The sequence below is a fragment of the Paralichthys olivaceus genome, chromosome 1 (assembly GCF_024713975.1).
Source record: "Paralichthys olivaceus isolate ysfri-2021 chromosome 1, ASM2471397v2, whole genome shotgun sequence".
NCBI lineage: Eukaryota > Metazoa > Chordata > Actinopteri > Pleuronectiformes > Paralichthyidae > Paralichthys > Paralichthys olivaceus.
The window spans coordinates 20,339,469-20,367,422 of record NC_091093.1 but is presented as its reverse complement, the minus strand read 5'-3'; the positions used below and the strand labels follow the sequence as shown (position 1 = coordinate 20,367,422).

The 27,954-nt window shown below is 40.5% G+C and overlaps 2 protein-coding genes and 1 long non-coding RNA gene across 5 annotated transcripts; 1 reads left to right on the top strand and 2 right to left on the bottom strand.

The window, feature by feature from the left end:
* Window position 1: 1 nt before the first annotated feature.
* On the bottom strand, window positions 2-5,353 carry eif3jb (eukaryotic translation initiation factor 3, subunit Jb). 2 transcript variants are annotated; one of them, XM_020080051.2, is made up of 8 exons: window positions 5,122-5,353; window positions 4,881-4,969; window positions 3,041-3,095; window positions 2,817-2,923; window positions 2,623-2,719; window positions 1,727-1,900; window positions 1,558-1,631; window positions 2-1,232 (listed from the first exon to the last, which is right to left on the bottom strand). In XM_020080051.2, exons 1-8 carry the CDS (start codon window positions 5,132-5,134, stop codon window positions 1,104-1,106), a joined length of 738 nt encoding a protein of 245 aa, XP_019935610.1. In that variant the 5' UTR covers window positions 5,135-5,353; the 3' UTR covers window positions 2-1,103. The 2 variants fall into 2 exon arrangements, with proteins under 2 accessions (XP_019935610.1, XP_069380932.1); XM_069524831.1 differs by lacking the exon at window positions 5,122-5,353 and having other exon boundaries at window positions 3,979-4,886.
* Window positions 5,237-12,121, top strand: LOC138407692 (uncharacterized). Of its 2 annotated transcripts, XR_011241024.1 has the most exons (3): window positions 5,237-5,370; window positions 9,661-11,029; window positions 11,333-12,121. It is a non-coding gene; the product is annotated as an uncharacterized lncRNA (long non-coding RNA). The 2 variants fall into 2 exon arrangements; XR_011241023.1 differs by having other exon boundaries at window positions 9,661-12,121.
* strc1 (stereocilin 1) lies at window positions 6,659-26,403 on the bottom strand. Its single transcript, XM_069524824.1, has 29 exons — window positions 25,829-26,403; window positions 24,369-25,064; window positions 24,223-24,247; window positions 22,318-23,650; window positions 20,661-21,485; window positions 19,707-19,772; window positions 19,228-19,338; window positions 18,917-19,071; window positions 17,418-17,604; window positions 16,665-16,780; window positions 15,825-15,954; window positions 15,522-15,704; window positions 14,870-14,908; window positions 14,606-14,776; window positions 14,156-14,296; window positions 13,477-13,538; window positions 13,241-13,376; window positions 12,848-12,936; window positions 12,191-12,326; window positions 11,881-12,077; window positions 11,650-11,740; window positions 11,225-11,396; window positions 10,873-11,048; window positions 10,586-10,741; window positions 9,958-10,100; window positions 9,711-9,859; window positions 9,442-9,539; window positions 8,414-8,564; window positions 6,659-7,390 (listed from the first exon to the last, which is right to left on the bottom strand). The coding sequence occupies exons 1-29, from the start codon at window positions 25,869-25,871 to the stop codon at window positions 7,239-7,241; spliced, it is 6,129 nt and encodes a 2,042-aa protein (XP_069380925.1). The 5' UTR covers window positions 25,872-26,403; the 3' UTR covers window positions 6,659-7,238.
* Window positions 26,404-27,954: the final 1,551 nt, after the last annotated feature.

The following is a 27,954-nucleotide window of genomic DNA, read 5'->3' as shown; positions in this document are numbered from 1 at the left end:
CTTGTCCTTTTGACCAGTGGTTTATTAAATTAGATGCTTATAAAACACTGCAGATGCTGTATTTGCCATATTATCATTGTCATTATCATCATCCAATTGTCCATGTAACAATGAAACTGGTCAACTGTTAGAAAAGAACAGGAGAAATATGCCCCTTTCAACTAACTGTAGCCCATATGAAGACATGGTGGGGTGAAGCCCATAAGCCCCCGCTCCTCATCACACTTGATACAAGCCTGCAGAAGCAATGATTAGGAGACCAGTTGTAGCAAGTTAATCCACTTGCCTGATCTATACTTTTTCTGCATTAGTATAAATCAAATTAGTAAATTGCTTTTGTCATGAACGAAAAATACCTCTAAGCACTCTTTGCGCCGAATTTTCAAGGATATTCCAGAGATGTATCAAGAGAATGGCTGTGAAGTTTTAAAGTCACATTTATTATACTTATTTATCCCTTTTATCTTACAATGAATGTCACGTGCTCTCTGTAAAATTACAACTACTACTTACATGTTGCATCGGTCTCATTATCACCCACAATGCAACCTTTCCGGAGATAAAGATGATAAAGTACTGAATAATTGTTCTGCATTTGGCAACCAAAGTTATAGATACTATATACTTTCCTGTAAGAGACCCATCCACAGGTAAGTGAGACCTATAATATATACATGACATTCTGGTTGAGGAATTTGCATAGAACCTTGTGTTTCTATGTCAGTACACCTACAACTGCAATACTGTATCTGCCATTTTAACAGGGGCAACATTCAATAAAAAAATGAGCCCTGCAAAACTCAGACAACAGCAGTTACAATGTATTCTTCATTGTTTAAGCTGGGTCACCCAACAGATACTAAATTATTATGAGTGTGTAAGTTGAGGCTGAATGAGACAGAGAAAAGGCAAATCCGTATGTATGAACATAAAGAGTTGGTGAGACTGGGTGCTCCCTGGTATAGTCCCTCTGGTCATTGAAGCAAAATGAATGGGGCAACACATAGTTCAGATTTTCCAGGATGGCACTGGACAGCATGAGAAGGAACAGCTGCGTTTCTGAGGGTTGGGTGAAGGAAAGGGCAGTAGTGATGGAGCCAGTGTCACATGAAGTCCTCGTAGTCTTGGGCGTAGCCACCATCAAACGATGCATAGTCAAGGTCGTCTCTCAGCTGTGCTTTCAAACCGCCTCCGGCTACGACCCCCTTCTTCTTCTTCTTTCCTTTGTTTTGCTGTAGAGGCAAATAACAGTCACTTTTAAAAAGATATAAATGATGTATGATTACATATTTGCAACAAAAAGCCTTTCTAGTTTGATTTGCTGGTTGAACAATGCAAAGAACTAAATTATTCAAGTGCATTCAGCCACTAAACTTACATGTTTCACTTGAATTAATAAATACTGTATATCACTGTTAATTTAGATTCAGTACATAAACCACATGGATGAGCATACAAGAAGTGAAATTGCAAGGTGAACAGCACCCCCTACTGAATATGATACAGATCTAAACATGTGAGAAAAGAGTTTTAAAAAAAAAGTATGCATCATCTTACTTTTTCTTGTTTCTGTTTTTCACTAAGTAGAGCTGACAGGGAATTACTGATTTTCTTCATGTCATCTACTTCCACTGCAAGAAGGAGAGGAAAAATAATTACCTGCTTTGACTGAAATCGTGTCAATTTTCAGCAATTTTCAATAAAAGTGATGAGGCGCTGTGCTTACATGAAATACAGAGTTCCCGAAACAATGAATCCAAGAAACTTGAATAATGCACAGATTTTTCAAACTGGGATATTTTTTCTTTCAACAATTTTTCAAACTCTGTGAAGTCTTCTTTGGAAGATGGACACATGGCATCGATCCCAGTGACACTGTTCGGAGTGCTGCTGCTGATACCTGCACAAAAAAATAAAACATTAAAAGACAGTTCCGTATTTCTTTAGAGGGAACAGAATCACAGACGCAACTCCCTGCTTTTCCAACTGGACCTGCGAAGCAAATGTTGATGATGCTTCTAACGCAAAACAGATGCAACAAAAGAAATCAAATGGCGTCGACGTAGATGTCAGGAGTTTGTGGTGAAAAGAGCTGACGGTGGTGTCGGGGTGCTGTAAACATGATCACGTGATCGCCGCAGCACAGTTAATACGTCACTTCCTGCCTCTGCCTGCTGTACCCGGCTGCTCCACCCCTCACCTGAATAATAATAATAATAACGGAGGAAGTGATGCTGTTGCGAACGTGTCTGTGCAGAAAACCTCCCAGTGTGTTGTGCATGTGTGAAAGGAACAACAGGTAAAATCTTTAGCCAGTTGGTCATGTCTGAAAACTGCTGTACTTTTCACACACTTGATTTATGCCAAAAACATGTCTTTCGACTTAAACAACACTTAAAGATGATTGTTGTTTTTCAGAACACTGAGCATTTCATACAGTAAATACTTTAATTATAAAACTTATACTTACAGAGTATACTTAACATTAAGTAATTATTTTGTATCAGTAAAAATCAATTTTCAAATCACAACTTTGTTAAGTTATAACCATCATTATGGTTTAAACATTGTGGAGGACTGCTTATAATTTTTGTTTTTTCCTGAGCAGTGATTCTGTCTTACCAAAAGCATCTTTTGCTAGCTCCAAGTCTGCAGCTTCCTGTAATTTCTTCACTCTTAACTTCTCTTCGAGTTGCTCTTCAGAAGTAAGCTCTGCTTCCTGTAATGACAAATGCCACAAAGTCAAAATTAAAAGCGAGGGGACATTTTTTTTTTAAATGTATTGTACAGAAAACTGTGAATTAATTGGTCCTTACTGCATTCTGCTGCTCTTTCTCTTTCTGCTCCTGTAGTTTTTTCTTTAACCGATTTTCTTTCTCCTTAATTTTCTCACTCAACTTTTTCTTATCAGAAACTTTCGTCTCTGAAAATGAAAATAGAAATACACTTAGGTAAATTTGATGAAGGCATGTAATTTAGATTTCAATGATAAATATAATATAATAAATAAGGTCTTAACAGGTTGAAATTGAATACATACCCAATTTTTTCACCTCTCCATTTTTCTCCTCTTCCTCCTCATCATCCCAGTTGTCCTATGAATAAAAGGAGGTGGCATACTTATCATTTATAATGAGTCTTCACAGGCATTAATGCGTAGCAAGTTTATATAACAATCATTTGGATAACTAAAGCTGCAATATGACATTTTCATTACATAAATACTTTTAGATTAGGTGATAATTAAATAACCACATTGAAGATGATCTCAGATAATATTTTGATGTTGCACACATTTCTGTTCAGATCACTGAATCTCTACAGCTGTGATTATTTTTGTTTGAGAGATTTAGAGAAATCCTGAAATGGTAAAATGACTAATTGCTTTTGGATTATTTAATAAGTGGCTTAACGTAAACCTTCCATATTGTGATGAGGAGGACGATTTAAAATGTATATAACTGACCCTAATTGATACTGCTGTAAGAAAGCACTGCTAGTGATGGGAACTGATCGAAAAACCAAGTTTAAACTTGCAGTTCAAGATCTGCCAAGTGGTGAGCGGTGCACTGCTGCAACAAAATCCACATAATTACCTTTAATCGTTTGAATCAAATCATATAATTTGATAATTAAAAAGCCTTTCACCACCATCTGAAATACTGAATACTTCACACACTGAATGTTAAAACTCACTCAACTCTACAACACAGACATGTAACTCAGTGAGCTAGCACAAGAAAGCTATTGTATTTTGGAACATGTTATAATTACAGCAATAACTCCACATTATCTACTTGAGGGTTACAAACTCATTTCATTCGAACAATTGTCTGTGTTCGCTGCTGGTTTGCCACAAGCTTCACATCCTGCCAGCTGAATAAAAGCCAGCTGTTGCACGGAGGACATGAAATCATCACTTTCTTTATTTCTGCTTCCATATGTGACTGAACCCTGAACAATTGAAGAGGCCTCTACCAGCACTTTCCCGGGGTCCGTTCTCGGAGGTTTCTGGACAGTGACCGTGTCCACATTCAGCTCTAAACAACCTGTAACTTCCCCGCCAGCCGAGCAGCTGTCTCCCGCCACACTCGTGATGTAAAAGGGGGAAACTTCCAGGCCTCGTTCTTGGATCGGTTGAGTCATCAAACTCAGATGAGGATTTCATGATTGCGGCTAAAGTTGGTTAGCAAGCTAAAGCCCCCTCATGGTAAACGGAACTAAAGCTGCGGGACAGGGCGAAAATGCTGATCTCATATAATCACATAATCCAGCTCACTATACGTAACTGGAAAATTACCAGTAACATTCACCAAATACTCCAAACCAATAAAGTTAAAGACGCTGCCGTCGATGTTGGAGCTAATTTAACGCGCAAGCTGCCGGGGGAAGCTAGCGAGTTTGCTAGCTCAGTGGCCCGGGAGGAGGTTAGCTTTAAGCTAGTTTATCCACATTTAGCCCGGCTGACCAAGGAGCTACATCACCGGGTGTTAGCTTCAGAATAAAAAACAACCCGTATCAAGGTTTCTAAATCATTTAAAAACCAAACCATGTTACTGTTAGATAAACACACGTCGTGATATAGATACGATATGAGCGTTTAAAACCGAGTGGTAGCCCCTGTTAGCTTAGCTGGAGTGAGTACAGGCTGGAGCCACATGAGTTAGCCCATAGCTAGTTAGCGCGAAGCTAATACAGGCTCGGGGGTTGACAGGCAGCCATAGACCGCGGTGAAGCATGGCACCAGAGCCGGGGCGGCAGAGCTTGAACCCGCCGTTAGCTCCAGACCCACCGGGCCGGCTAACCGCTCTCTGACGGGTCACCTGTGTCCGACCCCCCCCCCAGCTCGGACCGTGTGTGTGTCCGCCACGTTAGCTCACCTTAACATCTTCTTCTTCGTCTTCGCCTTCCCATTTGTCCAGCGCTGCCGCCTTTTGAATCGGCTCCTCCGCCTCGAAGCTGTCAGCGTCTGTAGAAACGACAACATGAGATGGGTTAGAACGATCCACATCTACCGACAGACTTCGACAACAGCGCGGTGTCAAGCGGCTAAAAACCGGAGGAGACGGAGTGACAGCGGCCGATGTACAGACCGCTCTCCTCCCCAACTTAGTTTCTCACCCCAGTCCGCCATGTCGGCTGTGTTGGTTGTGTTTGACAGACTGTCGGTGGAGTCAGTGCTGCAGCCCGCTGGCCACGTTCAGGAACAGCTCCCACGTCCTGGACGTCACAGTGGGTTTATCTAATGTCCTCTGTGCCCCGGACTCCTGCAAGTAACACGAGCCCGAGCAGCCAGCACAGCTTCTCCACATCACCACATCTGATCAGGCCACACCATGTTTCTACCATTTATTCATCAACAGGGAGGAGGTCAGTGTTTGACTTTGAATTTCACAAGATATATTTAAAATGTCCTGTATCATTATTCAAGATTCAAAACTTAACTGTATGTCTGGATGGATGGATGCATGGATGCATGGATATATATATATATATATGTGCAATAAAGTTTTGAAAAACGTTGAAATTGAATAATAATTTAGGCCATAATGGAAATATATGTTTCACTGGTGTATGAAACACAAAGTAATGCAATACATAAAAAGCACACGATATATAACACGAAGTAAAATTTCTGAAAAATACAAAATACTGTATAGAATAAAATGTTTAATTTAGTGAAACCTATGGTAATTAAAGCTAAATATAGAATGCTAAATATAAAGTGATGCGTGCCAGCTCAGTTAAGTCCTATTCTTTCTTGATAAAAGATGTTTTAAAACAGGGGACTCGGAACCTTCTCCCGATAGCATCATTATAAAAAGGACATATAAAATAGTTAACAGGAGTGGTGAAAGGAAAGTGCAAAAACAAAAGTACTGAATATTTCAATAATCTAAGTAATCATTCCTGTGGTGATGCAATCAGTATTACGAGTCCAAATGTGTACCGCCGTATGTTAAAATAATGACTTGAATAGTTGTTATTTTTCAATTAATTAAAAGTCATATCAGTATTTGGTGTGAGCACCCTTTCTGTTTACAACAGTGTGTCCATGACGTGGAGACCAGGGTTGTGTGGGAGCCTCACCAGCTGGTGCAGGACTCACTGTTCTCCTTGTCACTGAGTATAGTTCTTTACGACCCTGGAGGAATGTCTGGGGTTGATGGCATGCAGTAGAATGAATCTGAGACCAATTACACAACTCTTGAGTTTCTAAATGTGCAGTATTAAACACACACAGTGAGTTCAGTTAGGAATAAACAATCAGGATTTTAGAGGTCAAAGTCCTCCAGTATGTACTGTTACACAAATGTCCTGGTTCTGATACCGACTCATCATTTTCACCACAATCTTACACATAATCTCACAATTATAAGGTTTTACTATCTTATAATATTGACTTAAAAAGTAAAAAATCTGACCTGCATGAAATGTATATCTCATAATGTTCACAACATATGTCAAAGTTACATATCAAAGTTTAGTAGAGTTTGTTTATGTGGTTTGAAAGGAGTCCACACTAGTGTTTTTTTAGAGCTGGTATGTTTACCTGCTGTAGACCGCCACATATAAATCATTGTGAGATATTAATGAGCATTGTGAAACGATAACTTAGACACTGAGTGTGTATGAGTGCTGAAGACAGAGTCGATCAGAGGCAGAGTGGTTCACTTTAATAATTTACATCTATATTAATCACACCACAGAGTGTGCACAACAATACAAAACTCACAGCAAAATACACTGAAGTATTAACACAAGTGGGTCTCACTGAGCAATATGAACATGTTATCACTTGATCAAAATATAAATGTGGGAAAGATTAACGCTCTGATAAAAATATTACATCCTTCACAAAAATATAGAACTCTGTAGGTTTGCAACACAACTTTGAACTGTTAATAAATAACTGTATATTAACTTGACCATGTCTTACCATGGTAGGACGTCACATCCCTGAGAAAGATGCACCAGGAGTTCATACAGGTTAATAACATTTAAATAAAGGAAATGAAAAGTGAAAAGACAATAATTCTATGGGTGTTGGTGGATATGTTGTTTATACACTGAACATGTTTATTTTTTCTCTTAGTTCTCTGAATCAATGTTGATAATTCAAAGTGACAACTGCAAAAAAAAAAACAGTATCACTGAACACTTTATATTTAAACATCCTTAAGTGCTGCTTATTATCTTGGAGGAACAGTTTGCACAGATCAGTGAGATTGTATTGGTTATGTGGGTGAAGAGGTGTCTCCTGATCCAGCAGGGGTGAGCGGGGTCATGCGCCCGGGCAGATCAGGGCAGGGCAGGACGATCAGCAGTATCAGCAGTCCCAGTACGAGACACAGAGGACTGTGGCTCAGCGCCAGCCCCAGTGACTTCCCTACAGCAACACAGTGAAACCAATACAATTGTAGGGCTGTGCAAAATATGAGCTCTGTGGATTATGTGTCTTTTTGAATTATCACAAAAAACACATCGAAATACATTTATTCGACTGCACTTTGAGTTCAGTTAATAATAAGCAATGCACAGCATCGAAAAGACATTCCGGTATAAATGTTTCTTTCAAATCACACGATAAATAGAATAATACTCAAATTAAATGAACCATTTGTATATTTTTTTTATAAAATAAGGTGCAATTTCGAATTTCCTAATTACTCTCAAGAGGAGTGTTGTCCGTTACTCAAGAAGTGCTACAAATAAATGTCTAAACTTAAACTCGGTCTCTCAGAGAGATATGTTATTGTGAGATACATTATTTAAAACAGTTTTGCACTATGTCCCAGTTCTACACTACTTACTGTACTACTACTACTACTACTGTGTATGAACTGTGTTTACACTCACAGAATAAACTCTGATGTTCTGTGTGTGGTATTGGCAAAACATCTGGCTTTGATCTGGTATGATGAGAATAAAGGGCCAATTTTCAGAAAGATTATCTCACTACTGTGATAAAAAGAAACATTTATATACATTTTAACATATATATGCCAAGAGATGTCTGATTAAATGTTTTAGTATGCTGCTGATACAAAAAGAAAATACATGAGCTACTTACAGCTGAGCAAAAATAAATCAAATTGCAGATGTTGGTGAGACAGCTCCAGGATCATCTCAGACATGAAAACAAAATATAAATTATTACATCTTTAGATAAAACATTTTTGGATTTTCTTTGCTCAGCTCAGTATCTGCCACAGTACATCTTGTATAATTTCACTTTGGAGCAAATATGAACTACTTTATGTCTTGTAAATTAACTAAAACAACTTTGTTGCCATGTATAGTATTAGTATAGAATTGGGACACAACTTTGTTCAAAACTTTACTTTTTTATATATTGAGTCTCTGATCGTGACCAGTCAATTTCAAAGTTTCAAATGTTTTGGTGTTTTACCTCTGAAGTCCACGGGCCTGTTCTCCCAGGGAGTCAGCGCCATGGCGAGAGCCGTCCGCTGAACGTCTGACAGAGCGGAGAACTGCTCTGGTGTCACTGCAGCTGCCTGCTCGTAGGAGAACACGCTCATCTGGATGTGGTTTAAAGCAACCTTGAGGAAATGACAAAACAGACAGGCAGACACATAGTCTCTATCGTCTCTAAAAAAACATGGATTTCATTTATTTTACTGCCACAAAGACCAGTGATTACTGAAACACAGAAGTTGAGAGAAAATGATATTAAGATTATGTGCAACATATAAAGATTATTCCAAGTAATGTCCTCATTTTGTTGGTGAGTTTTAGGGCAACTCAAACTTTCGTCCCAGCCACACAAGCACTAGTTTAGTTTCTGTTCCACAATGAATTGTCACACACCCATGACAAATTATAGATTATTTAAGAGCTCTTCGTGTCCAGATTCTGTCGGTGCTTAGTATTTTAGGATCAACACATTACTGCATCAGCTGTTGACACAGAATTGGATATATTAGCAGTACTATTAAGGTACTACTTAATATTCTAATTTTCATCCCACAATAGAAGTAGGTGAAAGAAAGAAAACATGTACCTTTACTCATGTGTTAACGAACTCTATTGCCACATTCATCACATTGTTTTATGTGAGAGAGAGCACAAGAAAAGACTAAAAAAAGCTTTTGGTGGCAGTGCTCTCTGCTGCACGGTCCATGTCATGTTAATTTAATTTATCACTTCCTTAGAAATAATACTTGTGGAATGTACTGAAAAAGTTATGTGATAATAAATAAGTCTTAGTCATGTTTTCCTAAATGGTTTTCCATAGTACTTTCTTTCTTCAGCCTGCTTTACTACATATTAAATTTCATTCTGTGTGATGTAGGATTATTAAGATGATTATTGAACCATTGTGAACATTGATCAGGATTTGGATGATAGAAAAGCAAAATCAATAAAAAGCTGAAGCCTTCCTGAATCCAAAAGTTGTTTCACTAAATGTTGACTTACGCTGAACCGTAGAGTCGATATCATTGAGATAGCCAAGGGCGTAATTCCTTCAATTTGCTCTTTCACCAAAGCTGACATGGCAAAGTCTGGGAGACCAGCTGCAAGAAGTGGAAAATATTTTAAAGAGAGTAGAAGTGCAAAGGTCATCTGAGTCTAAAACACCAGGATTCAACATCAAGAGATGAACTCATAATAAAAATGAGATGATTTGAATTTCAGGTTGTGAGCTCCCCTCTCTTCATGAGGAAAAGAAAGTGACGGAACCAAACCTGCCAGAACCCCGATCTCAATGAAGACATCAGTCCCCCACGAACTAATGGGTCCAAAAGCAAGACTGTGTGTGAGCAGCCTGACCAGAGCATCGAGCTGCTCCTCTGAGCAGGAGAGCGTCAACTGACCCAGAAAGAGCACTGCTTTACTGCAGCCAGCAGGGAGAGACAAAGCACGAGGAGAGAGTGAATTCAAACTTCAAAAAAAAGAAGCATCTTCTCAAGTGTGTTGTTTTTATTTCCTCACCTGAACTCAACAGCATTGAAAGATTTGATATCTGTGTCTTTAGCTCCACACACGATGTGTCCCATGGCCACCAGTGTGCTGGAGTCCAGCTGACTGGGAGTCTGTTTGGTGGAGTTCAACACGGTGGTAAAGAGAGCAGCCAGCTGGGAGGAAGAAAAGAGTCATGACCCAGACTATTACCACAGGTTCAGTTTGGCCAAAATGATGTTTTCATGCAGTCTATGATTCAAATCAAATCAAGTTTATTTCTAAAGCACATTTAAAAACAACAAGAGTTGACCAAAGTGCTGTGCAATGAAATAACAAGAAGGTAGATTCAAATTTAAAGTATGAGAATGTAATAAATAAGTTTGAAAATAATTTTTGTGGTTCTCACTAAGCCACTATAAGCCTATAGACATTTATAGGTGCATCAATGTATACAAACAGCTATGATGTTTGTCTACCAATATATGTGGTGGTCATGGAATAATATAAGTTTTGCACAGAGTCCTTGGAAAGTACACAGGATCATATTAAACATAATAAAATAAAAAGTAAGATTTTGGTCTTTACTTAGTTTACATAATATGAGCTGTCGTTAATAGGAGCAGTATAGTGAGTTTATATAATATGTTAAAGCAGGTACCTGTCTGTTGCTCCAGTCACTGACAGCACCCAGAGCAGCGATGCTCCTCCGCTCAGTCAATCGAAGGCTGCTCAGCTCGTCTACTGTCAGCTTTAATGCTAGTCCACCCAGCTGAGAGATCAGAGGCTGGGAGAAGGACGAGACGGGGCCGTACATCTACATGCACACGCGTGTTATTCCAGAGGGACATAGCAAAGACAGAGCAGACACACAGTGTTACGTCCTGGACACAGGAGGGGACACTGGTGAACGAAACACATCTGAGAAGACAAAAAAATGACTCTCACCTGTTTGACCTTTTGGAGCAGCTGGTTGTGTTTGTAGGATTCGAGGAACGGGTCGTGACCCATCAGCTCCAGACAGTTGGTGAAGGCAGATGAAGACATGCTCGTCAGGCTGCTGGAGGTCCAGGCAGCCGGAGTGATGGAGTGCAGAATCTCACAGGTAGGAACCATCGGAGTCGCTGGTAACAGACACAAATATCTGATCAGAGGAGGCTGCTGACATGTGAGTAATCATTACATCAGATCAACAACTTCTACGGGCAAATTAAAGATGTTCCATTTTATATTTTAATTCTATAAACTTTACACATTTTTGTAGTAATCATAGAGTTAAGGAATCAAATGTGATGCTCACGTGACAGAGGATTTATTTTGAGGAAACCCAGGAAAAACTGAAGAACAAACTGCTGCTTGAGAAAAAAGTCCGTCCTCTCTTTCTTGTTTAAACAACGACTTCCCACAGGCCCGTCTTCCCACCGACGCTGCATCATGAACAGCTTCTCTATATGTCCCAGAGTCATCAACGCCTGAGGGAACACAGACAACAACACACAAACATGTAGAGACACTGATGCCGGCACCTACTGGAGATGTGACATATGAGGAATTCCTTCATTGGCCTCTCCTGCCATGGAATCAAGTCACAATACCAACGTGTCTCTATAGATTTCAGGACAACAAACAAATCTTTTACAGGAGTGAGTTTTGAATTCTCAACCCGAGGATCAAACTGTCTGGTCTCAGGAGTATTTATGACATAAAATCCATCAGTCAACTCACCATGGAGATGTCCTGCAGACTGCTCTCAGGCAGGAAGAAGAGGAACCGGTCCACCTGACTGAGAGTTGCCTGGTTCCAGTTCTTCACGGGGCTGAGAGGAAACAACAGAACGCTTCATCATCTTTCGTCAGTTTCCTGCAGTGTGACAAACTGGTATATAAAGAGCTTTTTGTCATATGAAACCTCTGCTGTATGATACATTTGTTTGTAAGTTCTGGATGATGACGTTACCCAAAGACATCAGGTTCTTTCAGGATCCGAGCCACCAGGTCCATCTTGCTCGTGCTGTAGCAGAGTCCCAGGAGGTAATCCAGATTGTCGATAAAGAAGCTGCGGTCCACATGAATGAAAACCTCATCCACCACAAACGGTGCCATGATACCCAGTGAACGAAACTCCTCCTCAGTGAACACTCCTGTGTACATGCTCTGTGGTGAAACAAATCACATTTATAAATCTTCCTGTTTTCAAACCTCAAATCTTCCTGTGGTTTCTTTGCCTCTTAGTTTTTTTAATATAGGAGTGAACACAGTGTGCTGACCATCCTCTGCCCCATCTTGTCCACCAGCAGTTGCTGTTTTTTTCTCTGCAGCAAGAGAAAGTGATGAGGGTCCTGAATAACCATCTGCCTCAGAGCGTCCATCTCAGCTGTAGAAAATTTGTTGATGGTGCTCATGCTGCAAGTAACCACACAAACACACAGGAACTAAATGATAAAGACATAATATAGTCAATAAAAACTGCTGTTATCTGTTAAACTGTCTTATCTCTGGACAATGACTTTCTAAATAAGTCCTTTAAGTAGCAAACACAACATCACGTACATACAGACATAAAGAACCGTTTCCAAATAGAGAGAACAGGCCTTCTATCTATTATATATATATATATATCTTACAGTAGGAGGAGGATCTGATCAAATTGTTGACAAACTTTCTTGCCTGATTTTATTCTGGGCTAACAGAGTGGACCGTACCACTCAACAAAACCTTTCTTTCTTAATATCATCAAACAAGTGCAGAAGAGCCTCTCATACCTTTCCTGACATGAAATGACATGTGGGGACCTTTCAGTGTGACATATTATTCTTATCGACTGATAACGAGTTGACGTTTCCCCTGCAATCATTTTGATGATCATTTAACATGTTATGTGAAAACACTTCCACTGAAATGATTCATGCAAACTTGTGACTCACGGCATGGACAGGGCAATCTCAGCTCCGAGATGTTTGAGCAGCTCAGAGAAGAACTCCAGCTGATACAGCTCGTCGATCACACACTTTTTCTGTCCAGAAAAACAATGACACAAAACAGATATAGATACAGACATAGATAAAGATATGGTATATATATATATATATATATATATGTATATGACAATAAACAATGTTGAATCTTGAATGAGATATAGATATAGACATAGATATACATACATATAGATATATGTGTCTACGCAAGAAAGTCAATGTCAACATCTTTCGGGAGGAACAGAGCACTGTTTCCATAAAGTGTTGAAAAACAACACTTTTGACCACGTCTCTAAAAGGAAAAAAACTAGAATGAAGTCATATGATTTATAGTGAGCTCACCAGTGAGGTATGCAGAGGACCAGGCTGCTGCCTGAGGAAGAGCAGGATTCTTATCACCGCAGAAGGTGAAGAGTCGGCCTGAAAAAGTTCCTTTAAGACTTTACAGCTCACACCTTGACCCAGCGTTCCCAGACTCCTGCTCACATTTAATACAAACCAGCAACACATTTAAAAGAGACTGGGAAAAGAAAATATTAAGAAATTAGCCCATTAATCACAGGAATGAATTTACTTACAGAAAATGTTGGTGGATTAGGTTTGGTTTAGTATCAAGTGCCTCTCTGAAAATAGCTTTAGCCTGGAGGAGATAATAGACACATGTTGTGTTACGTAACTGTTGTAACATGACATTTTGTGCATTTTGTGAGCCAAGCGCAATCTGATATTAGAACAGTTTTTGACTGTGTTGTTTGTTTTCACAGTCAGCTCCATTCATAGTGTCAGTGCTGATGACGCCTTTGCTTTTGCTTCTCCACTGAATAATTAAGCTGCTAATCAAGACACTGTCATAAACACTTACTCATGACAGGCAGAGGAAGTACGAAGAGATCATAACACACAGTAAAAGTCAAGGTTGGAGGCTTTCGTCTGTTCAAACACTGTGAAAATGTTTGTGCACCAGAGATATTTAAATATATATAAATGAAATGTCTATAAAATATTTGTACGTATTGAGTTTATGTATTAATCTGTATATATGAGCTTTTTATTTTTTGTAAACACGCAAAATGTAAGTGTGGACTTCCTGATTCCTGAGGTCAATAGCTAAATCTAACACACAAATATTTCTGCATTCATCATGTTTCCAAATGTATTTCTACTTTTTTAGCTTATGAACCTTTAATTTTTTTCATGAGGCATAAAGCAATACAGAAAAAAATACCATGGCATTTCCATGTTATTGTGATGTGTTACCTGCTGAGTGTTAAAGGGTTTCGTGGTTATATTGGCGATGTTGTTCACAAGCAGATGAGTCCTGGGCAGGACGCTGAGCAGAGGCGTGCAATAGAACAAAGGCTCCACATCATCCAACCAGCTGACAACCTCTGGAAAACCCTGGTTAGAAAAGAGGCATGAGAACACATACGATAACAATAGATCACAACTTTTTAAGTCCTTGAATTAAAACTTCACAATTAAATAGAAATTCTACCGAGACTAAATGAAAAGTTTTGTTGTTTTACTTGAATTAAACCAAGTTGAAATAAAAGAATAAATAAGTGAATTTACAACAGTGACAAGATATTTGATTCTTAATAACATTATAATGTTTCCAAGATTCTATTCAACTCAACTCAGTGATGTTTTTTGTTTTTTTCTTTAACTAACATCATCAAACTTTCTTTAGTAAATTAAGTCCTGTACCCATAGTTTGGTGGAGATTAAATTGGCCACAGTCGGGCTGAGGTCTGGTGTTTGCTGGGCCATGGCGGGCAGTGATGACAGCAGCATGTTGGAGGTGAGGGTCAACAAGGTCTCTGTCTTCATTCCCACGATGAGGGAGCCGAGCTCCTGCAGCCGACCAGGAGCGGTCATCTGGGCAGAGAGGAGAACAGAGTAAGAGTCGTGGCTTTAACCAATGCAGAGTGAACAAATTCATGTTGTGAAGGTGTTTACAAAAGAACTCACTGTGGTACTCGAGGTCAGTTTGTCTACAATTACTGAAGCCTGAAAAACAAACAGAAAGACAGCAACTGAAGGACGGACAACCTGAAAACATAATGGTTTTTGACCACTGCCGGCACAGAGGGATAAAAACAAATTATGATTTGAAAGATGATTTTAACAATTTCCTGGTATGTCATATACCAGCTCTGTATCATGTTTCTATTAAGTGATGCTATCTTTACCATTACTTCATTGAATGGAATATAAAATAACGTTTTTTGGGCTTGAATATCTTTGTCATGATGGAGCTGTCAAACTATATTGAAGAAAATAATCCTCTTGAGATTTCTTATAAAATACAAAAGCAAGACGACAGCTGTGAGGCTGAGGAGGAAAAAGCTCCGGTTCGGATGAATGCTGATGGCGCAGTAGAGATCAGGTCTTTGCTCATGAGCCACCTCACCTCAGGGGTCCCTGTGCTGAGGACCCACTGCCTGTCAGCTGCTCCTCCGGAGCTACGAGCTCCACCAGCTGCTAGAAGACCCGTCTTTAACAAATAAAGGTCTGTGTAGTGAAAGGGACTGAGGAAACCCCCACTCTCTGATACCTGATGTTCACTTTGTTCAAAAGAGTCTATAGATGATCTTTCACTCTACATAACACGCCCCTCTACCTGTGCAGGGCTGAATGAAGCAGAGCTGAGGGCAGGGAGGACAGCGAGCAGCTGTGGTGGAGTGAGAGCCTGCAGGAAAGTCACACCCAACAAGGGCGTAAGGTGGGCGACCTCTGCCAGTCGATCTGCGCTGAGCGAGGAGGGGACATTGAATTCTGTGCTGCTCAGCAACAAACTGGAAATCTGCACAGAGACAGAATATATGTGTAATATTATAATACTGAATATCATCAATACAGCTCAATTGCAACTGAAGCATGAATATTAAAAACAGCACAGCAAGCACGTGTGAGCTGTTGGTACCAGATGGTTGGGTAGACTGAGTCCCTCACGAGTGCAGTTCATGACAAAGTGCTGGATGACACTGAAGGCCTCAGTGCCTCTGTACAACAGCAGGTCTTCTGGTTCTGCCAGGCATGACAGTTTACCCAGCCTAAAACACACAAACCGTTTCAACATCACACACGGGAGCAGACGTCTCCTCTCAGGAAGTGATATCGACATTATTTAAAACACAAAATGTTAATCTTTCATTCTGCACAGCATGTCTGTAGAGGTATCGCCTTATGATTCTGACAGTGTATTGCACTTAGAAATGGCTGTGTATCCTTATGACATTTAATTATTTGGTCTGCAAAAGCAAAAGACAAAGTTGTGTTATCATTACAATAGTTTATATAGTTATATATTATCATATTGCTATGTTTCAGCTGGTTCTGTCATTTAAAGGTGTATTTGTTTTCATTTTTAAAAATAAGACTTTATTTCTGACTGTTATTTCTGTGTGTTATAATTTTCCTTATGGTTATTTACCCTTAAAATGTTTGATTTCATTTTTAATTTTAACATTAAAACATTTAACACTACTGGCCATGAGACGGTTTGTTTGTAAGATTTCAGCTGGGTAATCTTGTTTAAGATTCCCATAATAACAAGAGGTCAAGAGTTTTGTTAACACAAATACTGAATATTACATGTATATCAATAGCGATCCACTGTGTTACTGACCTGCAGGCAAACAATGAGTGGTAACAAAGGTCAAAATTACTCTACACACTAAACTAAACATTGAAGTGTTGATATTCTTCTGATCTAATGTCTGATAAACATTTTATGTGGATAGAAAGAGTATTTATTGTGAACCTGATGAAATCCTGAGCTGTCAGGTTTCTGTAGGTGCTGACGAGGCTCTGAGCGATGAACTTCTGCTTCAGAGCAGTGAGGTTGTTTTTCTGCAACACATCCAGCCCGTCCACCAGCTGAGGATAAACATCACACACACACGTTTGTCTCAACGTTTTAAAGAATCTATATACAGTAACAATGACAAGGAAACAGACTAAGTGACCTTACTATGAGAAAACCTGACAAAACTCATTTAAATGAATGGTTCAACATCTTCATTTATTTGTCATGGGTCAAATGGAACGATTTAAGCTGCAATCCTATGAACTCACTAAAGCTAATTCATAGTTTGTTCATCAAATTAATGCAAACATGTAAAGAATGACTTGTTTTGCTGGATTAGTTAAGCTAAGTTAATTCTATGTAGCTTCATATTCACTGGACAGACATGAGTGTGTTATCGATCTTCTCGTTATACTCTTTGTTAGCGATTCAATTAAAGTATTTCCAAAAATACCAATAACCCTTTTTTTAATTCCTTTGAGTGAAAGGTCAGAGACCATCTATTTTCTGGTCATGTGTCCTCATCTTTACTTATTGAACACAAGCTAATGATGACACATGTTGGTGGTGACAGAGAAAGAAGAGGTTGTACGTCTTTCTTTTGACCGGTCTGTGGCGTGGAGCTCGGCCGTGCCCCGGGGCTAATCGAACTCTGTCCAGGTTTCTCGGGTTTCGCGGCCGGGTGTCAGAGCTCAGAGGTTCTGTTACCTGAGCAGATGAGAGGTGTTGGAAGTTGCGGAAGGGCAGATAGGCGATCAGGTTTCCAGTATCCCTAATGATTGACTGATGACCTTTGGTGATTTTGGACGGGGGCATATCTTTGCTGTACCACAGGCCAAATGCTTCCCGCTGGTCCTGAGTCATGTGACCCAAGTTTCTGTTGATGGCCTCCTTCCTAGAAACAAAAACATTGTTTTCACTCATGTTATTTACTGAAACTGTTGTTTTGGATCAGTTGTATGGAACATTTACGACAGTACTATATGTAGCCACTAAAATACTGAATTCAAGTAATTTAAACATGGTGAGAGGCCTGAAAAACAAAACATTTACTACTGTAAGTCAGATACAAATCAAATCTTACATCTCATGTCCTACACCAATCATCCAAAGCAATAAAACTATACCGCTGGTACATAGATTTGAGCTTTTTTATAACTTTATAACTTTTTTTTCTCATAATCCTAGATTATTATGTACATCTCACTTTCTGGATTTATTTGGGTAAATCAAATGTAAATCAAACATTTTTGTGATTACTATTTGATAGTATCTGCAGACAAAATGATGTTTAAATGAATATTAGGTTTGTTATCGAGCTGTCATAAGCTGGTAGTAATAATCAAACAGATCTATAGGTGGGGTTATATACAGCTGTAGTTACTCACAGTCTCAGATTCAAGCTGAAATGCAGATTTTCTTACTATTTGTTCTAAGTTTAAAGGCTCATCCTTGTTGAAACAAGATCAGATACCTACCTACCTACCTACCCACACACACACACACACACACACACACACACACACACACACACACACACACACACACACACACACACACACACACACACACACACACACACACACACACACACACACACACACACACACACACACACAAGGAGCTCTTTCTACACTGAAATCTAAGTGCACTAGTTTCCTTGCAATCTATAATGCATGTTCCTGGCATCTTGGGGTGAAATGACACATCTCCTCTCACAGAAGCCTGACACCGCACCTGTGGCCAGATGGAAGCCTTATGAATGTCGGAAAGTGATACTGCATGATTGAGCACCAAAACAAATCAGGCTGTTCACTGCAGACTGTACTCAAGATGTAACACAGAGGAACTGGGTTACAGAGATGTTAACACAAGGTTTGACACAGACATGTTGCTGTGTAGGATACGACGACCAGTCATGAGTCAGTCTCAGCTGTTGATCACGACGTCTCATCTCATTCTTAGAGCATCACATGGCTAATTAAAACTAAAACTTAAAGAGAAATGTATTTGACCTTTATTTTGACTTTTTAGTTTGGTTCATGTCCCATGCACTATCATGGAGGTGGCTAGGATCATGACATGTGCTGCAGCCAGCCTCCAGGGGGCGATTGAGACATTTTAACTTCACTTCTGGGCGTGGTCATGTCGTCCATCCTCATACACAGTCTATGATATTGGATCATATAAGAGACATCATCACTTACACAATGACGTCGTTCTGCAGTGAGGGCAGAGCTTGGATGTCAGCAGGACTGGCTGAGGCCAGCAGCGGAGCCAGCTCAGGGAAGAGACTCACATCTCTCTTCACATGGCTGTGGAGCAGCACTGACATCATGCTGGGCAGGTACTGATCAGGCAGCTGGAAAACAGAAGCAAGTATTTTGTGTAGGCGAGAATGGAAAACTGTGGAATCAACTGGCTGAACAGAGAGAGAGCATGAAACACAGAACTCCAGAAGAGACGGCTGAAAGTGGAGAGCGTGTAGGTCTGGATGTTTAATGATGTGTTTCTTCACCTGCAGCGTCTCCTTGTTTCTGCTGTAGTACTGAAGGATCAGTCTGACTGTGGTGATGTTAGTCGCACTGAGCACTGACCTCAGGCTGCTCAGTGGTACCCTGAAGTACTCCTGGAACCATTAACACATAAAGGCATTAGTCCAAGTAAACATGAAAAAACAAAGACATATACTTTTTTTAACTTTATATTTGCATTTTTAGGAAATCATCATTTTTAAGCTTCCGTGCCAGTGACAGCCAGGGGCCAATGGTTTTTTGTTTGTTTTCGTGTTGCCCATATTCTTGTAAACACGATATCTCAAGAATATCTTGTGGGAATTTCTTGAAAGAAACATTCAGTTTGACTCAAGGACGTACTGCTTAGATTTTGGAGGTCAATGGTCGAAGGTCACAGTGACCTCATATAAACCTGGAAAGCATGTATGTTGACAACTGCAGTGGTTAGTGCATGTGGGCAGTACTAGTCACTTCTAGTTACCTTTATGAAAAAGAAATCTTCTGCGGTCATATCTCTTGCTGTCTGCATCAAGCTGGTTAGCACTGTCTGCACACACACATGCACACACGCACACACGCCCACACGCACACACACACAGACACACACAGATTACTGCAATGGTTAAATCAAGTGTGAGACAGTGTTGACTCCACCCAAAAGACGAGATTCATCATGTCAATATCGATGACAGGAGTGTAAAAGTACACCAGCTGTAGGCCGCCTTTACACGGAAGGTCAGCTGCTATACTGTGACACTAATGGTAACTGATATAGATGAATAATTAGATGAACTATGAAGTCAATGAATTGTCCGACGCAGAAACAGATTGAGCCTGAATGAATAAAAGATGAAGGAGAATCTTTCTCTGATTAACCTCCAGAGTCAGTGTCAGAGACAAAAGCCGAATTATTCTTCATTAGTTTCCATTGATCAATAGATTCCTGTTTGTTCTCAGAGGAGAAGTAAAATAATATAGAAAATACATAAAATCCTCCACTTTTACCAACTAAAACATTAAACCTGCTACTCAGAGATTGTAATAATAGGACAGTGATTTGATAGTATAACCACCAAGTACTGTGCTTAATTACAAGTTTGAGGCTTTTGTGTTGTATTGAATCAGGAGTATTTGATGTCGTTAAGATGACCAGTGATATGTGATTCTAAAAAATTTTTTAAATCAAAAGTAATGTTACTCATTATGCAGAATGGCTCATTTCAGTATATATATGTATAGTTTTGATAGTTATAGTATCAGACTTTTTGATGTTAATACTTACAGAGTATTTCTACACATTTGTATTTGTAAAAATGTTCTGAGCCATGAGTAAGAATATGTCAGTATTGCTACTGTTGCATAAGACTGTGAATACTTCTTTGATCACGGATAGCAACTTCATTTCAACTGCACATCCAGTAGTGACAGTAGTTACCCCGAAGCACTGCAGCACGACTCTCTTTTTTCCAAAGTCTTTTTCCCTCTCCAGATAGTGCCCCACAGACTCCAACACGTTGAGTCTAATGTTTTCGATGACGTGCAGCGAGGTGTTCTGCACTTCTTCCAGGGCCAACAGGAACACCACAGTAGTGCTGACTGCCTTCTCCAGCACTGCAGCCACAGGTGGAGTCAGCAGATCCTCCACCCTGGGCTTCAGACTCTCCACCCAGCAGCGAAACATCATCTGCAGAGCCATACTCTGACTGGCCCCAGGCAGACAGGCGGAGGTGAAGTCAGCAGAGCAGTTCCAGTTGAACTGCCTCACCAGTTTTCTGGCCAGGCACAAATCAGGTTGTGCAGTGGTGCTGACGTTGGGGGGGGCGGTGGTGTAGTTGGTGTAGGTGGAGCACATGCTGCTCACCCACATACTGGACGGCTCCTGGGACAGCAAGAGGAGAAGAACAGAGCTTGGACAGACAGAGGAGACAAAATTTGTCTGGTCGTGTTCCCAGCAGAGAGTTAGCAGTGACACATCTGGAAGAGCCACGCTCCAGCTGGAGTACTGGCACTGCGCCGCAGGGTTGAATCCAGTCAGGTCATCTCCTTCATCTCCATCCCCACCAGGAGAAACCCCTGGATTTGTGCGGTTGGCACAGTGCTGTATTAACCAGGTGTTGTCCTGATTGGTCAGCAGGTTCTGGAGGATGGTTTGGTTGGCGCAGACTTTGGAGGTGAAGTTGAGCGGGTCGAGCTCGGAGCAGAGAGCGAGCTCGGTCATGTCCACCATGATGGGATATGTCCACTCTGAGTACTTGCACACCTAAAGTACAGATTATTTAGAATAGAAATTCAGAATACAAACCTATTGACCTCTCTCAAAAATATCTAACATTTCAACATGTTTACTGTAACTAGTGATAATACTTACATTTCTACTGTGTATATATATATATATATATATATATATACACACCTCGCATGTGAATGCAGACACATAGTACAAGCAGTGTATCCAGTTTGGTTTCCTTGTACTCACTCATAGGATGGTACAAAGTACATTTACTTCATTACTAGACATAAGTAGTTTTTTCATCTCTTGTTTCATTAGGGAATAGGCTACTCTCATCCAGTACTTTTACTTTTAATACTTTAAGCATAGTTTAAAGCAAATACTGACTTGTTTTAATTCAAGTAGAAAAGTCAATGAACTTTTCCTTTTACTTGAGTACTTTTTTATCTGTTTATTATTCCCTAAAAAATGTTTGAGTACTTTCTCTACCGCTGCTGGACGATAGGTGTGAGCACACACTGATGAGTACATGTGTAACACCTTTCAGCTGTTTTCTACTTTCTTCTGTTTGGTTGATCACTGCTGATTCAATGACTTCTTCATCTGTCACTGGAAGAAGTGCAGAACACCTCGCTGCACGTCATCGAAAACATTAGACTCAACGTGTGACTCAAACATTATTTTGTCACATTTTCATCAGGGTTTCCTTTTTATGGATACAGAATAAATTAATAATTTTGTCTAATTACTTTTGCCTCTACTTTATTATCAGTGTTTATGAAATTCAACTTTTGTCATTTCCTTTTGTGCAAACGAGTTGATTGGACGACACAGAGCCACGTCACTGAGGTCACACACCCACCTGTGGGGACATTATGTCCTCTATGTCCGTGCACACAGATTCCAGCCATTTGTTGTAAGGGTTTTCTAACAGCTTCTCCAACACTGACGCACTGCAGCAAATGTTCTTCTGAAAAGCCAGCTGATCATTGTTCCAACAGAGGCCGACCACCGACTCGTCCACCTGCCGTTCGCCCCACGTGTTGTAGTCACACCAGTCTGCGATGTTCGGGGACGGGCTCAGCTCAGTGGGTTGAAAACTAAGAGAGGCTCCACAGTGACTCTCCAGCCAGTCGTTTTCCTTATTAAGCAGCAGACTGTTGAGAAAAGTCTTGTTTGCGCAAACCTCTTTAGTGAAACCATTCTGATCAAGGCGGATACACTCTATCAAGACATCGATGGGAATTTGTGCCACATCAAGCCATTCGGAGTAACGACAAGAATCTGAAATCAATGAATCTGGGTCAGGGAACGGTGGTACAGCGGGCGACAGTGAGCAGTTGGGCATGAACTGGAAGTTTTCTGGTTGGGAGAATAACATCATGAAGAATCCGGTGTGCTGGCAGATGTGTTTGGACAGTGTGGGGCCGTCGAGGTTCATGCAGAACTCCAATTGGTGGGGGCCCACTGGGGGCTGGTCGAACCACTTCCCATAGACGCAGAAGTGACTCAGCAGGTACTCTGGGTCTGCAGTGGAGTTGGCACAGTACGCATACAGCCAGCTGTTCATCTTGTCCAGCAGCAGCTTCCCCATCAGCGAAGCGTTGTTGCACACCTGCCTCACAAACTCCTCGCGTTCGTTGTCGCTGCACAGAGTCACGAGGACGGCGTCCACCACCTCGTTCTCTGACCAGTTGTCGTAGTTACAGGCGAGCTGTCTGAGGTTGCTGGCTTCTCTGGCTACTCGATGAGGTGCAGTCTGAGGGACCGTAAGAGTGGTGGTGGCAGGGGAAGGCCGCACAACACTGCAGTCGGATGACCTGCTGACGAGTGGGGACGACAGTTCTCGGATGACATAGCACATTTTGCTCCACACCTGCTGCATCTGGTCAATGCTGAGGGAGTTCAGCGCCTGGCAAAAGGTGAGCACTGATGTAGAGGATCCAGCCTTCGACCCTGCGAGGATTTCAGCGCACAGCGTGTCGTTGAGCCGCGCCAGGTTGCGGTTATCGCAATTGAGAAGGATGTCGTGGCCATCACCTGCCGCCTCTGAGACACTGCGCTGGAAGAGGATGCTGGGAGGGCACTCAGGCCCTGGATATTTGCACAGAGGCTGCTGTGGGGTAAAGAAGATTTCCAGGAAGATGTCAACGATGGAGTTACCGAAGGACCAACTCACGTTGTGGTTTATCCCCCTGAACAAAGACGACAGATTACACACAGTGACACACAGATTTAGTGGGAGCTACACGGGCTGAGATAAGGAGGGAAAATTCAAGTTATCCTGTGGACTTTGCAAGTTTTTTTCTATAAACATTTTCTCAATAAAGATTAAACTTTTAAGATAATTTTCAGACCATGCTGAAAGCCATATGAAACCTACGTGAAGTACCACAGATAAGAAGGAATTTTATATTCCCAGAATTACTGACACTTTCCCGAAATCAAAGATAAAGTTAGAAGCCTGGTGGAGAATAACCCTCGAAACATCACGGTAACACACAAACTACAGGCAGAGACAGAAGTATCCACAGTCTTTCTCACAAGTCTTTGTGTCCACTTGCCTGTAACTCTTTTTTCCAACATGTTTCTCAATTGTTGATTCAATGATTCAACAGGAAGATTTGACCTTATCTTCTTGCACAACAAAAAAAGGGTGAGACCCAGTCTTAAAATCATTGCTCCACAGTATTGATTGTGGTCAAAAGTTCCAAAGTGGAGCTTGGTTAAGGAAAAAGGGCTTATTTGAATTTAAAGAATAACTTACCACATGATGAGCTGCTTGAGATCTCCTGCAAAACAAGTGGGCAAACAATTTATTCAGCAGAAAGAATTTGTAATAAACTGTGAATGATAAAGTACAGTACAAAGTAGATCTCACTATTCAAATGCTTTTATAAGAAAAGGTTTTACCTTGCTGACAGGTCTCGTCTCTGTCTAAAGATGGAACTCTGATTCCAAACTGTAAAGCTATGTTGATGTAGTCCATTGGTTCTTGGAGCAACGTTGCCATTAACTTGAGGACATTTGTCACGGCTGTGTCCACGAGGTCGCTCACCGCACCCATGAAATTCCCAGAGAGGGGTACACTTGACAGTATGTTTATTAAGGTTTGCTGAAAACCAGTGAAAACGGTCGCCACCGACTCCCCCATCCTGCGGTAGGCCCTGGAGAAGCTGGACGACTCTGTGTCTCCGCTCAGGGGAGAGCATGTCTGCGACCTTAGAGACGACACAAACGCCAGCAGGGGCCTGCCCAGCTCCAGAGTCACCGTCTTCGTCAGCTCTGCCTCCAGGCCGCAGTCCTGCCTCCCTGACATGATGCAGACTAAGATTCTGGGAAGGTCGTCTGTGAACCTGTCTCTCAGCAGAGGTTGGAAGACAGCGTACAGGTTACTCAGCACACTGTAATATGCGTCTAAAGAGAAACTCTCGTCTCCTGCAGTGAAGCTGCGCGTACGATCATTGTCACTGGACAAAGAGTGGATCTGATTGATGACTCTCTGGATGTCTTCCTCTAATCTGGTGACCTCCTCTGGAGTCTGCTCGCTCTGTCTTTGTACAACTCTGGGCTGCAGTGAGGACACTTGCTGGACATCACACATGATCCCTGTAGAAAACAGGAAACTTTTATTTCTGTTGCTCCACAGATACAAGTTTATCTACTCTTTGATACTGTGATGTTCACAAAACATACAACATCTCAAGGATCTAGATGTGTTAACCACTTTTCATTGTTTTTTTGAATGTTGTATGTGTATGATACTTTTATTCGAATTAAGTTCTAACAGATAAGTTATCTGAATTGAATTATTTGCATCTTAATCTTTATCTTTACTTTATAAAGAACAATTATGCTTCCTCTTGTACGTAGTTATCTGCATTTATATCACAGGTTATACTATAATACTACTACTATTCATAATAATAATAATAATAATAATAATGATAATACTACTACTACTACTGATAATAATAATAATAATATTAATGATAATACTACTACTACAAATAATAATAACATTTTGTCAAAGGTTTTTATTCAATATTTTGTTTTTATTGGACAATGCATGCCTGGGCGATTTTAATCCAGGATAAATTAGGGCAACAAAACCGTATCAATAATTATTGCAATATAATCTGCATCAATATTTCACTTATGCATCGTACAAGCACATGTATGACACATAATTGATCCACCTCATAAAGAAAAGATCGAAACCATAACCTTCACTCAAGAGCAAAAACCCTAAAAGATATGATAAAGTGACATTTATCCTAATTATTGATATCAACTGATGTGGAAATCTGTATCTTCATTTAATTATTGGCCATATGTTAAACTGAGTATCTGAGTTTCTGTTGTGAACTCACCTAACAGGATGCACACCATGGAAGCAGCTGGTGTGGACCACATTGTCTGTCTCCTCAGTCAAACCTAAAGCAGGCAGCTCCTCCAGATAAAGACACAATATGTTCCTCTCAGTTTTATCCTGCTGATGTGGTGGAGATGTTCACATGAAGCTGGAGAACCGGGCTGGAAGCAGGCATCATGCTGGTGAAGTGTCAGTCGTTAAGAGAAACACACGTGTTTCAGGCTGTTCTTCATCCTCCATCAGACGTCTCAGGTGTGGGTGGGGGGGGGAGGTCTTGCTGCTGCTGCCTGTCAGGGGCCCCTCTCTCTCTCTCTCTGCAGCCTCCTCCGCTCAGCTCCGGCCCTGCTCCGCAACTCTACACCGGCTCTGAGTCACTGTCAGCGGCCTAATTACACACAGAGCCGAGGTGTCGGTGAGGGTGCGAAATGAAGGCTGTGAAAGACAGAAGGGATTTCTGCAACAAGCACGGCCATCGCTGCTGAATTATTAACTGAGTGTGTTGATTAATTCCTCCGGGTGAAACCTGAGTGGTGTCAGGAGCAGGCAGAAGACGGCAGACTGACTGCAGGAGGATTTACACACAATCTGCTGCAGCTACAGACTGAGGAGGGCTGAGGTGGAAACACAGGATATAAAAACTAACTACTGCTTCAATTAGTCTCCACAATCACAAGTTATAGAAGTTATAAGTGATAAATTCTGCAAAAAAAAAGTTGAATGTAAATTTAAAAAATGTTATCTTCTAAATTAAATGTAAATGCCATAAAAATACAGTCAATTAATTGTATTATTATTATTAAGTTTTTTTTTCCTGTAATTTAATGTGTTTGGCAAGTTTAGCTGCAAACCTTTATAGTTATTTTAGTGTATAATTTTTACTACTACCTTATTAGAGTTTACTAAATATTTAGGTACATTTACTTTCATTGGCTGTTGACCCGTTCATTTAGAAAAAAAACATTCAAGCAAATAAAACTGACACACAAAATGACAGCAATGAAGGATTTTCTAATATAGAAATTTATGGGTGGCTTTAGAGTTATCTGGCAACCTTAAATGTTTTTAACCTCATTGAAATGCAAATTTGATTAAATCTGTATTAAAGGGAAAAAGTTAAAAACTCTTTCACTAATGAAAAGACCAAACTGCCACTACTGTTTCAGGAAAATGCTAAAACCTAAATTAAAATTAGATGTGCTAACCCTGGTTCAATGAAAACTAACAGGCTGGACCGAACTGAATTAAATGAATAAAGCATAAGGCCTGAACATCATAGTTCTACTTGTTACTGTTGTCAATGAAGCTTATGTGCCTACTTAGTTAATTGTTGGAAAATGGATTTAAGTGCTTCAACATTTAAAACAACACTTCGCGCCTTTTTTACTTTAAAATATCGGCCTCACAATCTTTTAGATGTTTCGCTGACTTAGAAAAAGAACGGAGCCTTGTTTGTTCCCACTCAACACTGTTCTCGCTCTGTGTAACTTTGGTGAGTGGGTACGAACTCCTGTGAGAAGTGTGGAAGTGACTGACAGTCGCAGCAGAATCAGACCCAGTAGCTTCAAGAGTACTGCTGAACAGTAGATCAGTTCAAAAGATTTAGAGGTGATTTAAAACAGTGTTTATCTCAAATATTCACCCTAAACAGTTTGGTGGATCTATTGCAGCAGCTCTTCGGGAAGCCGGAGATCACGGACAGCGACCTCAACAGAAGTAATCACCAGGTGAGACTGCAGGGGGCGCTGTTGTTCAGTTAAAGTTACAGTGCTTTAAGTGTGACGTAACTTCTTAACCTCTTCCCTCCCCTCAACTGTCCCACATCTTCACCATCGCAGTGGAGAAATAAAAACAAAGGGCATGCAAGAGGTTTTTAACTTTAAAACTTTGTTTCAGAAATTCAATGTAACTGTATATACACTTTACAATATCATATAGCCTGACGGCTAACAAAGATGTCTTAAAATATTTTTCAAATACATCTTCAGCACAAATAGCAGTTCTTGCAAGTAAAATGGCTTGACGGATATTGAAAAAAAATCATTAACACAATTGCTTTTTTCTGCAGAAAAAGTGCCATGATTAAAATTTAATTCAGGACTTCCCCACAAAGCAAGCTGTATTCTC